The 14,042-nt window shown below is 37.7% G+C and overlaps 1 protein-coding gene across 3 annotated transcripts in view; it reads left to right on the top strand.

Annotated features, from left to right (window-relative positions):
* Nucleotides 1–3,835: 3,835 nt before the first annotated feature.
* Nucleotides 3,836–14,042, top strand: part of MARCHF6 (membrane associated ring-CH-type finger 6) — a 56,503-nt gene continuing 46,296 nt past the window's right edge. The window contains exon 1 of one of the 3 annotated variants that reach the window (XM_058175226.1): nucleotides 3,836–4,041. Coding sequence is in view for 2 of the 3 variants with exons in the window: in XM_058175225.1 (XP_058031208.1) it covers nucleotides 4,023–4,041 (19 nt within the window). In the remaining variant the exon portion in view is untranslated. The remainder of the gene's footprint in view (nucleotides 4,042–14,042) is intronic. The other 2 variants (XM_058175225.1, XM_058175224.1) reach the window with 2 other exon arrangements.

Here is a 14,042-nt window from a genome sequence, read left to right as displayed (position 1 = left end):
TATGATTCAGTGGAAGAGTCATTATGCTAGTGCCGTGATGGCGAACCTATGGCACGTGTGCCAGAAGTGGCACACAGTGCCCTCTCTGTGGGTACACGAGCTGTTGTCCCAGTTTAGCTCCACCGCGCATGCGTGTGCGCCTCCTGCCAGCCAGCTGGTCTTCGGATCTCTGCCATGCATGCACGGGGAAGGGGGCCACATATGCCTGTGAGGGGAACAGGGCATGTGAGGGGCGTGCATGCACGGGGGTATGGGGCGCATGCATGGGGGCTACATGTGCATTGCATTTTGTGGGTTCGGGCATGCACTTGGTCCAGAAAAGGTTAGCCATCACTGTGCTAGTGTATGGTGGTGAAGATATGGATACGGTATAAAAGTCTGTTATACATTTTAGAATTATCATAAAAAAGTCCAAAATGTTCTCATTGTGATAATGGTTATCCTACATATCCAAGATGGCCAGAAAGGCCTGATTGGAAGCAGTTGACTAGAGCTAATGATGTCATTGTTTATTCAGGTGAGCTCTATGACAGTGCTGGATTTAGCAACAGAGCCAGTATATGCTGGCATCTTGTGCCTCATAGGATGCAAAATTTGCTAAATAAAAACAAGAGAGAAAGCTAGTAGATTTAAAAACCTAAGCAACAATTGTTATCTTCTTATCTATATTCTCTTCCTGGGATTTATATTTAGTTTTCACAATACTTCAATGTCTTTTTCTTATGTAAATTTCTCAGTCTTTTATGCACTGATAGTGATATATAAATTATTATATGCAATTGTACATCACTAAAACTGAAAGTGTTAACATCTTGTAAGTCTGTTTTAATTTCAGTGAAACAAAGGATGAGAAGTTTTGTGTAATGTAATTCTCAATATGTATTAACAGTAATCAAATGTCTGTTTTGTTACATTTCTTTTGAGGAAAAAGCATTTTGAAATCCTGGAAAATTGATATAGTCAACTGTTACAATTTTAATTGCAGGCTCAGAGTGGTGTTATAATATTTTTTTTTGCTTCAAGACAATGTTGCAATGAATGATGCTGAGGAAAAGGAAAATAGAAAAAGATTGTGTGGTGAAAAAGATGATTTAAGTATCTTATTCTACTGTGCTAAAGGAGTCAAAAGTCAATGCTTTTGTTTCTCCCCCTTTTTATCCTACATCTTTTTTTCTTCCATTTTTTCTCCTGTACTTTCCCACCATTTTCACTTTGAAAGATATCCCAAATACAATACATTTATTTGAATTAGGTATGCTATCCTGCCCCAAACTAAACATCACATCAATAATCTTACATCAAGAACAAGATAAGCATATGGTAGTCAGCGAAAGATTTTTAAAAATCACACATAAAGCAAAAATACACATAATCAGGGCTAAAATGTAGTTCATAATCATAAATATGAAAGGATAGTGAATTCCAGTAGTCTGGCTTTCTGAAATATGTAGGAACTGATAATTCCCTGATCCTTTTTCATTCTGACCTGTTTTATTCTGAATAATTTTAAGATCCAAATCATCTCCATTTTTCTCCCTAAACTGGACTCTGAATGTCTACATGTGGCCATCAGCAAGCATGGATCATTATTCTGGTAAACCTAGAAACATTTCAAATTCTTCCTGCTTTAAATTTCCTAATTTGTATAATGATATGCTCATGATACAATGTGTTTTTAAAAATCTATTTTTAAATTCAGTATCAATGTTTGAAAATTAACCATTTAAAGATGTAGTTAGCAAATATGACTTCCTGCAGTTTAATATTTTACAAGCCTGAAATATTTCTACACTGTATGCAAACACAGTAAATCTTTTATTGAGCCTTTTAAAACTATTTATCTATTTGATTTCTACAAAATTATTTTGATGAAAGAAAAGCAAATAAATCAATGATGAAATGTTACATCTTCCCTTTGTCCGATTCGTTTGTGTGATATTACAACAGGTGTATACTGTATACACAGTGTGACATGCTCACTATATTAATGCATATAAATTACTTCCATCTGCAAATCATTAAAACCAAATGTATAATGTAGGCAAAAACAATAAATGTTCAGTAATGTTGTGGACAACAATATTTTGCCTTCCTAATATAAATAGGCACATGAAAGTAAAGGTTTCCCCTATCCAGTTATGTCTGACTCAAGGGGGGAGCGCTCATCTCCATTTCTTGGCCAAGGGAGCCAGCTTTATCCAGAGACATTTCCATGATCATGTGGCCCACATGACTGTATCCCAAGGTGCAAGGTGCTGTTACCTTTCCATCAAAGTGCTGTTACCTATTTATCTACTTGCATTTGCATGCTTTCGAATGCTAGATGGGCAGGACCTAGGGCAAGTAACAGGAGCTCATCCTGTTGTGTGGCACTCGGGTCTCAAACCCAGAATGTCGGCGTTCCAGCTTTCCAGCTCAGCATCTTTAACTGCTGAGCACATAATCAAGATTGTAATATATATTACACACACACACATACATACATACATTCAGAGAGGGAATATGCATTTAATTGGTTGAGCTGACTTTTTTGTGTATCGCTACCTATAAAGCTAATCTCACAAAATATTGATTCTGAATTGGAAGTTAAGTTGGAGACATGACAACCTCTTCTGCATATAATAAAATGCTCTAAACATTAAAGATCCATGAAATTTTGGATCTTTTTGAGATGAGAGGTAGTATACAGAACTGCTATATCGACAATTCCTGTCAAGATAATGTTCTATATGTGTGGCCATTCATTTATAAAGAATCCTTTTGATCACCAATATAAATCATTATATATTAGACATACCAAATATACTTAAAAGATAACATGCAGTTTTAGAAAATACAGTGATAAGCGAGTTGGTCATGCATAGTGGGAAGAGAGTATCCTAATGTTTTAAAAGAAATCCTTTAATTAGACAAATGAACTTTCATAAAATCCTTGCAAGCTCTTAAATGTCAAGCACTCTTCATGAGACAAGATTGGAAAAGGGAGTGGGATGGGAAAATGTGGTTGAATCACATCTCTATTTAGAGACATTATTATTATTAGGTGTAGTGGAGAATCCTCCCGACTTGCAAATTGAGTTTATTAAATACAGAGCAGTGCTTTGCTTCTTGCTCTATAGTTTTTAGAATTTGCCATCTCCTTAATTTATTTTATGCTTTATCTTTGAAAGATTTTTCCAAGAATGCCTCTAAACTGGAAATAGGCTCCAAAAGATACATTAGATAGTATAAATGAAGGGCAGGTTCCTTGCTTTATTTGGCTGTACGTCCTCTTATCTGTAAAACAAAGATAAGTCAATATATGAAGCATTATGTTAGAAGGAAAAATCTAACTGGGTAACAGATGCCTCCCAACTGTTTAGACTTTAGATCCTCAATGATAGGCAGTTTTTTCAAGTTCCCCCCTACCTCAGCAGCCAGTTTGCAAGAATCCATAAGTTCTTAAAATTGCAAATGTGCACATCAGTCCAAAAAAGTTGGAGGTCTCAAAAGTACTGCTAATCTCTAATATTTTCCTAGGAAAAGAAAAACGTGCATCTGATCCCCTTTTTATGGAAACTTCAGTTCCCGCACTCCTCCAGTGTGAGGTATACTTGGTCAGTCTGTGGGATGTGTTTGTGTGGACGTTTACGGCGGCCTGAAAACGACATTCATCTCAAGGGGTTCATTATATTGCTTTAAATAAGCGTTGCCTGTACATGCCGCGTTAGGTGGATCACTGTGCGATTGCCTTCCTGACAGCGTTACCACCGCACCGGCTTAGCAGTCTCCCTACGCTCTGCCTTTTCTCTGTGACGTTTCACGGCGAGGCCATGGCAGTTGAGGTAGCGACGGCTCAAAGCCTGTAGGGGGAGCCCGCGGCAAGGCCGCAAGGGGCCCAGGCTACCGGAGCCAGCTGGGCCTGCTCCGTACCGCTTCTTTCGGCCTCTTCTTCTCTATCGTGCGCTCTCCGTCTCCAAGCCGTCCCACTTTCGCATCACACCTCACCCGCCTGCGCGGCCGGACTGCGTCACCCGGACAAGATGGAGACCGCCGAGGAAGGTAACGTCCTAGAGCCCACTCGCGTTCGCGGGGCTAAGGCCAGGGCGAGGGCCAGAGCGAGGGTGGGAGAGGCGTCCTGGGGAGCCGGAGAAAGGTAGTCACCTCCCGGGACCGTATTTGGGCTCTACACGCGCGCACACAGACCCCAGTGCCTGGCCGTCCGAGGCCTATTGAGGCGCCTGCAGATGTCCTGAGTTTGTTCTACAGTGTAATGAGTACAAGACGAAGAAAGAGTTTGGACTGTGGAGTTGGTGCATGTATGTGTACGTATTGAGGCATGTGGCAAGTGGCCGAGACGGTTCAGCAAGCACTGTATGTGTGTGTGTGTGTGTGTGTGTGTGTGTGTTGTTGTTGTTGTTGTGCTGCTATTCCTAAAGGGAGTGCTGGGTCAGAATAGGAAGGAAGTTACCTTGTTTGAAAATATGGAACATCTGGAGGTGCCTTGATCTGTGCCGGCTTATTTGGAAGCTGTGGCCTGGATGCAGGTGTTTTGGATTAGTGTGCCTAAAGGGTTACTCCGAACTTGGCATTAAGGAATAGAAAGAGATGACTACGCCAGCTGTACCCATTTGTTTTCACCTGTCTCTTATGTAACTATTTGGAAAGGTGGTCTGCAGTTAAAAGCAGCTGTAGCTGAAGGAGTTCTTGGAGTGGGTTTGATCTCTTATTATTTTCTGCTTGAAAGGAGGAAAGATAATGGGGTAGATTACAAAAGAGCATTTGCACACGATCATTTTTGTTAAAAGCAACACAAACTCCATGTTTAAAGAATGAAGTATTGTGTGCATACTGGGTCATGAGCTTACATTAGAAATCTTGCTCTCTGAAAAAATCTTTGAGATATCATGCAGATACTAAAATCTGCAAGAAACAGACTGAAGTGAAGCTGTTTTTGGTTCCATGGCAGAAGAATAAACAAACAAGGTGCTTATTAATATTATAACACAGTACATTGCTGTACAACGTACATTTGCTGTACATTGCTTTTGGTCATTCTAAATTAAACTTCCTTAGTTGAATTAGTTGAATTGAAACTAATAAATGATACTGGTATTCAAGATCATCTAGAAAATGTTACTGAGAATGATTGAAGGCAAATTATTTTTCCTTTTTTAGCGATAGTGGTTTGCAGATGTCCTTGTTCACAAGTCTAAATCTACAAAACACAAGGGAAAATATGTTTTTAATAACATAATTGAGAATGCTTCTGGCCAAGGAGCTGAATTTAAGTTCAGAAGTAGGAATCTGTCTTTGGTAGTCTTATTTTGTAGCTATCCTCTGATAGAAAATGATAGGGGCAATGGCAACACTGATGGGGCAGTGGCAGCTAGAGGCATCAGACTATAAGCTGATTGTTGTTAGTTGCGAAGTGGTCTTGTGACCCATCGCGACCCCATGGGCAACGTTCCTCCAGGCCCTCCTGTCCTCTACCATCCTCTGGAGTCCATTTAAGCTCACGCCTATTGCTTCACTGACTCCATCCAGCCACCTCGTTCTCTGTCGTCCCCTTCTTCTTTTGCCCTCAATCTTTCCCAGCATTAGGCTCTTCTCCAGTGAGTCCTTCCTTCTCATTAGGTGGCCAAAGTATTTCAATTTCATCTTCAGGATCTGGCCTTCTAAAGAGCAGTCAGGGTTGATCTCCTCTAGGACTGACTTGTTTGTTCGCCTTGCAGTCCAAGGGACTCATAGGAGTCTTCTCCATAGTGTGGCGATGGGAGGCGCCATTTGGGTTATTCCAGTCTCTAGCTCTATGGTCTCTGAGTTGAAAGAAAAAACTGCTGAGGCTCCGCCTCCCTGGTGACGTTCCCCAGCTTTTTTCAACTCAGCCTCAGCTATGGTCGATGAATTTTTATCTCCAGAGCTTTAGAGTTGAATTATATTATTCCCTGGATATCCTTTTCTTATTTTGGATTTTGGTTCTCATTCCGTTCCTTTCAGGTAAAGGTTGTTTCTTTTATCTTGATTTTTCTTATCTTGGATCTATGATTGTTGCTTGCAGCTAGGGAGGGCTCTCTATTGATATGGATTGGAGCTGGGGGGGTGTCCTTTCCGATGCCTCCCACCCTCCCCTTTCCTCTCAGGTACCGGGCTGGTAATTCTCGGGGGTGCTGCAGGGTTTGCTTTCACCCAAAGGTTGCAGCTGGCTTCCATTATCTTGGAGCGACCTGTTAAAAGCTGCTGGAGCCGCGCTAGCCTCTAAGAGCCTTGGTGTGGCTGCATTTTACTCAGGAGTTTTTTTGGTGCCAATCAACTGCGGAGCATGTTTGTTGCTTGCAGCTGGGGGCTGTTTCAATTCTTTGGCGCTCAGCCTTTCTTACAGTCCAGTTTTCACAGCCATACATTGGAACTGGGAAAACAGTAGCCTTGACTATACACACGTTTGTTGGCAGAGTGATGTCTCTGCTTTTTAATACGCTGTCTAGATTTGCCATAGCTTTCCTGCCCAAGAGCAAGCGTCTTTTAATTTCTTGGCTGCAGTCCCCATCTGTGGTGATTTTGGAGACCAGGAAAATAAAATCTGTCACTACCTCCATTTCTTCCACATCTATCTGCCAGGAATTGGGAGGGCCGGATGCTATGATCTTAGTTTTCTTAATTTTGAGTTTCAAGCCAACTTTTGTACTCTCCTCCTTCACCCGCATCAAGAGGCTCTTTAGTTCCTCTTTGCTTTCTGCCATTAGAGTGGTATTATTTGCATATCTGAAGTTGTTGATATTTCTCCCGGCAATATTAATTCCAACTTTCTATTCATCCAGCCCCACCTTTCTCATGATGTGCTCTGCATATAAGTTAAATAGGCAGGGCGATAGTATACAGCCTTGCCGGACTCCTTTCCCAATTTTGAACCAATCAGTAGTTCTGTGTCCAGTTCTCACTGTTGCTTCTTGACCTGCATTCAGGTTTCTCAAGAGACAAATAAGATGGGCTGGTATGCCCATCTCTTTAAGAACTTGCACAATTTGTTGTGATCCACACAATGAAAGGATTTAGCATAGTCAATGAAGCAGAAGTAGATATTTTTCTGGAACTCCCTAGCTTTCTCCATGATCCAGCTTATGTTGGCAATTTCATATCTAGTTCCTCTGCCTCTTCGAAATCCTGCCTGTACTTCTGTACTTCTGAAAGGACAGTTATTTTATCAAGTCTGAGTTTACACTGTTTTTTACTGATTTTCAGAGTGAGCTCCTATTATATACCTTATATTTTTATGATTTACAGGTGGAGGGAAAAGATAGATGTTTGCATTCTATAACTATTAGAATGTATTTGATTTTATCTTTGGAGGTTAGAGATCAGAATTTGAAAGCAAAGTACTTGCACATCCAGTTCCACCTTAGAGAAATGCAAAGGAATAATGGATACAGCTAGTGAGAAGTGTCTTCATTGCCTAGCCATCTTGATATAGAAAATATAATTTCTTTCATTTGTTTTATCTGTTTACCTCTGAAATACATCCAGTTTTTAAATAAACCTAAAATACAGCATTTTTATCAAACTCTATGATCTATACCAACATAATTAGAAGCAGAATTATCTGGATATTTTATTTATTTGCTTATTTATTCAATTTATGCTGCCCATCTTGCTATCAGGTGACACTGGGCAGCTTACAGCTTGATAAAACATTTGATAAAAATGACACTATAAAATATTGAAAATTAAAATTAAATTAGCTAAGATTGGAATCAGTATACAATGGAGTGGAAGTGGAGTTTTCTTTTTAATCCACTAACCACCTCAGTATGGAATGCCCTTATTGGGGCCCAAGGCCAATCAATCAGCAGAACCAGTTTTGAGGTTTTTTCCGAAGACCAAACGGGTGGGGACAAAATTCAACTCAAGGGGCACAATGTTCCATAGGGCAGGAGCCAGAAAAGATTCTTCTCCTGAAACCTGCAAGCCAGAATTCCTTGACTGATAATGTCTGCAGCAGGCCTGTTCTGCTGGAGCAAGTAGTGCAGGCCAATCCCATTAGAGCACGGATGTCAAATTCGCCATGTCACGTTTTGTGATATTTTTCCATTCGCGGAACTGGGGTGGGCGTGGCCTGCACATGATGCATCTGGCCTGTGGCCCGCCAGTTTCATACCCGTGCACTACAGTATCAAGATAGTAGGTATTAACTGAATTTTTTCAGTTGCAGAAATCTTAAAGAGTTTAATTTGTAGTTTCAAAGGATACTCTCATATTTTGAGCATTAAGAAGTAATTTAAAATTTAAAATTTCAGTAAAGGCCATCATAATATTTTCATGTTCCTGGAAGTTATAAGCAAGATTTGTATTTTGATTCACTATAATCACTTTATGAGAGAGACTCAGAAATATGTTTACTACTTCTTTAAAATCCAGAAACTATACTGTAATATGTGAAATGCAATCCAGAAGGGGCTGCTCTCTGACATGACATGTATACAGAGAAGGATCTACCAAGAATGTATTGTGGCAAACAAACAAACAAACACACACCAGCTTTTGTTTAAAAAAAACAGACATCAAAGTTGGATCATAAGCTATAATAGATTCATATTTTGTAGTAGTTTTCCATTCCAAGGTTTTGGAATGCATAACATTAATATGTCTTCTAATTGACTCAAGATCTTTGACCACTACCAAGTGCTTTTAAACAAAATTAAAGTTAATACCCACAGTATTAAAATTCTCTAAATAAAAAGTCCCTTACAAAGTGTAAAAGTAGAAATCCCTGCTTGGAAAAATGCAGTATAGCCAATGTAAACAAAATTGTTAAGTTCTGTACTTGCTTCTCCTAAGAAACAAATGCCTTGCTCACATTGGAGATGGGAATATCTAAAATTGGAATATTGGCTGAGAGACTGACTATAAGCTATAGATAATGATCCATTATTTTCCCAACAGATTTATTGCTTTTTTTGTTGACAGTTATTCTTCAAACAGGGAAGTTACAGTAGAATGAAAAATAGCATCATGTGAGTTATCAGCAGGTTTTAAAATAAGTTTGGGATATGTACAAACTAAAGAAATATCTTCTTAAAAATTAAATATATAGAGCCTCAGACTGAAGCTGTTGTTACAGGAGAATTAAACTTGGATTCTAAAAGAGTACTTAGGAACCTGCAAAATATTTAAATATTATTAACTTTCCAAGGCTGAGAAAATTGTTTTTCAGGCTAGGCTTAACTTGCTTCCCAATACACATTTGTAAAACCTCATTAGTTGAACAACTTCCTATAGGGATACAGGGAAATAAAAATAGGAACAATCTGTACTACTGAACTGAATGTTCTATAGGGGTATTTGGAATAGCTTATCTTGCTGTGTTAATACTCTGAAACAACAGGTAATTTTTATGACTTTCCTCTCAGACATGAAATTACCACCTATATGGTACTTAAATTTGTGTTGCTGCGATGAAAATGAAGCAAAAACTGATGCAAGTCTGAATGTTTTTTCCTTTTTCCTTATTTTTTTACATAATTTGTTGATTCTAGCTTGAAATCAATTAATATAGATATATTGTAATTTTAAAGAGTGTTTGAATGTTTGGACTTTAGGGAATATTAAATCATTAGCAAAGAGCATGAATTGTTCTCTCGTGTTTCTAGAAACTGCAAGCCACATTTTTTATGTTCAACCAAGATTTTATTTGGATTACAATTTACTGCTCTTTAAAAGTATCATTATATTTCTTCTATTATTTAATTACAAAATATCCTTATAGATAATATTTGCAGTATACGTGACTTCTGAAAAAAATACACCTTAGCTTCTAGATAAGCTCCCCACATTATTTTAAAATAATACTTTCAAGTGTAACAAGCCTTCTAATGTTATATCTTTTTTGGCAACTATTATGAGATAATTTTAGAACTTCCTTAGGATACAAATTTACTAAATACCCTACATATTTAGGTACCATGCTCTGCTTTAGACACTTAGTTTATTAAATTTGGAATACACTGTGTATCTACATGCTTTTTTCTCCTGCCACACACCTGTTCAACTTTATACAGGAGACCTTAATTTTGGGAAACTGTGTTTAAGCCTATCCTACAAAACAGAACCATTAAAATAAAAGTTATTTGATTCTTAATATTGATGTCACTTTCAATGTATTCTTTGGTAGCTTGCTTATCCTAGTGCAAGATTTACAGTATATAGGAAAGAAAAAAGGAAAATACACATGCTAATTTCTATGCCTTATCAGTTTTAATATTAAAAATGGCATTTTTATTATCTGTGTAGACTGGAAATTGCAAATCTTAGAAGCAATATCACTGGATTGTTTCCAAAATATGATATGAGGGTTTCTTTGCTGTCCAGGGGTATTTACTTACTTTTAGTGGGTGTGTTACGTCATTTAGAGAACTAGAATACAGTATGGTATTAGCAAAATAATGTTCTTTTTACCAAATATTGCCAACATGATACATTGCTAAATAGATGGAATATCTTTTATTAACTCAGCCTTCCTCCTACACAGATATATTAGTCTGACTTAGCATTCATATTGCCATCTGGGTTTGCTTGGAATTGTATTTGGTGTTAAATATAGCAAATAAAGAAATGGATGAACTAGCTTAGTGGTCACAAGTTTTGAAGTGGGATTTGTGGTGTCTAGGTTATTTACTGGATACATGGCTTATGGCCACAATCGAGCCCAACATTTCCATTGCTAAGTGAAACATTTGTTAAGTGAGTTTTGCCCCATTTTATGATGTTTCTTGCCACAATTGTTAAATTAATCACTGCAGTTGTAGTAACAGGGTTGTTAAGCCAATCTGGCTTGCCCATTGACTTTGCTTGTCAGAAGGTCGCAAAAGAGGCTCACATGACCCCAGGACATTGCAACTGTCATAAATATGAATCAATTGCCAAGCATCTGACCATTGTAATGCTGCAACAGTCATAATTGTGGAAAATGGTCGTGTCACTTTTTCAGTGCCCTCGTAATTTCAAACGGTCACTAAATGAACTGTTGTAAATCGAGGACTAGCTGTACAGTTTGAAGTATTGTTTTTAACTAAAATTCTAAATGCTTGAAACAAGCATTCATGATAGAGAACCATTGGTAAGGTCACCTTGCTTTTGCATTACAATAAGCATGATGGGTCCTTTTTTGGATATAATCCCACCATTAGAAATTAAGTGGGTGCTTAGAAATTGGCTTTTCATTTTCAGCACCATTCACAATTTTGGAATAGTTGCTACAGGGCTGTCCATCTAATTTCCAACTGATTGAGAGATTGGTTATTCCTAACTCATTTCTATTTGCTAATGACCGTGCATTTTTTTTATATATATTTAAAAATGATAATATGTCCTATATTATTTTGCAATATAGGACAAAAATTAAGAGGTAAATGATATGTTAAATGTTTATCACGTTTTTAGCTGTAACTTTTAAAAAATGGCAAACTATAACGTTGAAGATATTCCCATCAAAATGATTCAGCCACTGTGTATTTGTTTACTATCATTCTGTAAATTGAAATCACTTTTATTCAGATATGGTTCTTTTTAAGAAACAAACTATAGACTAGTTTGACACAAACCAAGATAGTTGGGAAACTGCTATCTGAAAATTTGATAGCATGATTCTGAATTGAAAGAAAGAGATATTTGTCTTTAATAATGATATTCATTTACAGAATTATGTACCATTTTCTAAAATAAAAGTACAATTTTCTAAAATAAAAGTACAACAAAATCCAGCTTGACTATTAAAGACAGTCAAGTTTTCAATGAGTCTTCTTCCTAAAACTATAGAGTGCTAGCCTAAATACAATTATTGCATATATAGTGATAACTATTGTTTAAGAAGTTCCCCACCCCACACACAGTGTATATCCAGTTCACAGATTTCATAAACCTTTGTACTATTGCATTTTGACATATTGCCATCAACTCTACTGGAAAGCAAGTTTCAGAAAATTCCCTGTGCAGAAAGGATCTGCCCTTACCAGTCTGGGAATATTGGCTCACAGGCCCTTGTAGTACTTTACTGTAGTGGTTCTTAAACTGTGTGTAATTACCCCAAGTGGGTAATTTGAGTACATCTGGGATAATGAAGCAATTTTAATTGTTGGTTTGTGAGTTGAGGATTCAATTTGGGACTCCTGCTGCCAAGATACACATGTAAAACAACAGTCTAGATTTGTTTTTATTTTTGGGGTAATGACATTTGAGATTGGGAAAAGTTTCAGTTGGTTAAACAGTTTTAACAACTAGTACTCTTATAATTGTATAGAGATCTACAAACTCCAAATTAATTAGGAGTGTTTTTGTTATTGTTGCTGTGTAGAGTACCATCTAAAGTACTAAAATGGTATAGTGGTTTCACCCTATTTAATTATGTAGTTTAGAGCAGGGTTATCCAAATGTTTCTGAGCTGGGAACCAGATTGGCATTTGTCTGGAGTGCTAGACCTATAGTACTAGGCCAAGTCAAAACACTAAATTTTATTTCATTTCATCTATATATTTATTAATATCAATTAATATTTCTATTATCCAGTCATCCATTCACCAAGACAGTGACCCAAAATACAAAAATGTTTTGTTTTATGAAAAGCAATGGATTCATCCCCCACCCCAAAATACACAACCCCAATATACCACTTTGTCCAATTGTATTGTTACCAAAGATTCCAACTTGCAATATAACCGAAGAATTCACAAAAAACTTGGACATTTCATAGAGAGGAGTGAATATTCTACCAGTTCCCCACTGCCTTGCAGTTGTTAAGTGATCTTGTGGGTTGTTAAGCAGACAATCCCTGGAAAGGAGAGCAGAGTACCTTGGAGTGGGGAAACCCTGGGTAGAAGTATGTCTTCGCTCAGGAGCTGAAAATCCTCCCTGCTGATATCCAAACAGGATTTTCGCTCTCTGAATGGGAGATGTATGGCTTGTATCAGGTGCTCCTAAAGGCTCCCTTTCCTGAGGCGCCCCATGCTCCTTATCTTATCCTGCTGCCTCTCTCCTCTGGGGCTGTAATTGCTTCATAGTTGAAAATTGGCTTGGATTTTGGCATGGCCCTTTTTCAGGCAACCAACATCAAGAAAAGCAGGAATTTAACAACCTTTATGGTAGACTTTTATAGACATGATCTTTTTGGAGATCTAAACTTTCACTTAATTCTAGCAACTATTTTATTGTTAGTTTGGCTGCTATGTTGCTGAAAGTGGCAGGAAACCTGTTATTTATTTTTTGAACCTTAAATTCTGTATTAACAAGTCAAATAGTCTTGTAATTGTAATCTTTACTTCCTTTTCATTCTTTTTAATGTCCAACCTTCAAAGTCTCATTCTACCATGTTTTTCCCCAGAATACAAAACACAAGCTATTTCTCCATGGGAAGGATTCGTTCAGTTTATTTCAAAATCTTGTTTCAAGGCCATCAGTGGTGTCAAACTGGCGGCCTTGGCCAGATGTGTCATGCACAGGCCACGCCCCCCAGCTCCGTGAAGGAAAAAAACATTGCAAAACGTCACGTGACAGCAATGTAGATGCTGCAAGTTTGACACTCGTGATCTAGACCAAAGCTTCCCAAACCTCTTCTTCATTATCCAAAACTGCTTCTCATAAAGTCCTTTTTAGCCAATGTAGATAAAACACTGTAACTCAGTTTAAATGTCCCAGTTATGATTGCATAATGGGTTTTGTAACCCATTACCCCAGTTGTTGCCTACTTTTACACAATTTTGAATAAGTTACCCAGGTTTGGGAAGCATTGATCTAGGCCCTTAGTCCATTTATAACTTTCCAACAACAAAACTCTAATCCTGTTTGCCATTTATCCCTAGAAATTGCTGCATCTTTAAAGTCATACTTAAGGTTTCTTTAATTAAGGATTGAAGGAAACTCACCCAGTGAATGCCATCAAAGATGTCATTTCAAAGGTTTTTACTATTAATTTTATTTGAAATGCGGTTAAAAAAAAGTAATTTCAAAAGTGATTAAGAAAGGAGGCTTAGCCAAATTTTGTGTCATGTTAGGGCAGGGTGGATAAAAATAAGTGATTT

Source organism: Ahaetulla prasina, chromosome 3 (genome assembly GCF_028640845.1).
Source record: "Ahaetulla prasina isolate Xishuangbanna chromosome 3, ASM2864084v1, whole genome shotgun sequence".
Lineage (NCBI taxonomy): Eukaryota > Metazoa > Chordata > Lepidosauria > Squamata > Colubridae > Ahaetulla > Ahaetulla prasina.
The sequence above is the reverse complement of the archived record's forward strand: the minus strand, read 5'-3'. Positions and strand labels throughout refer to the sequence as shown.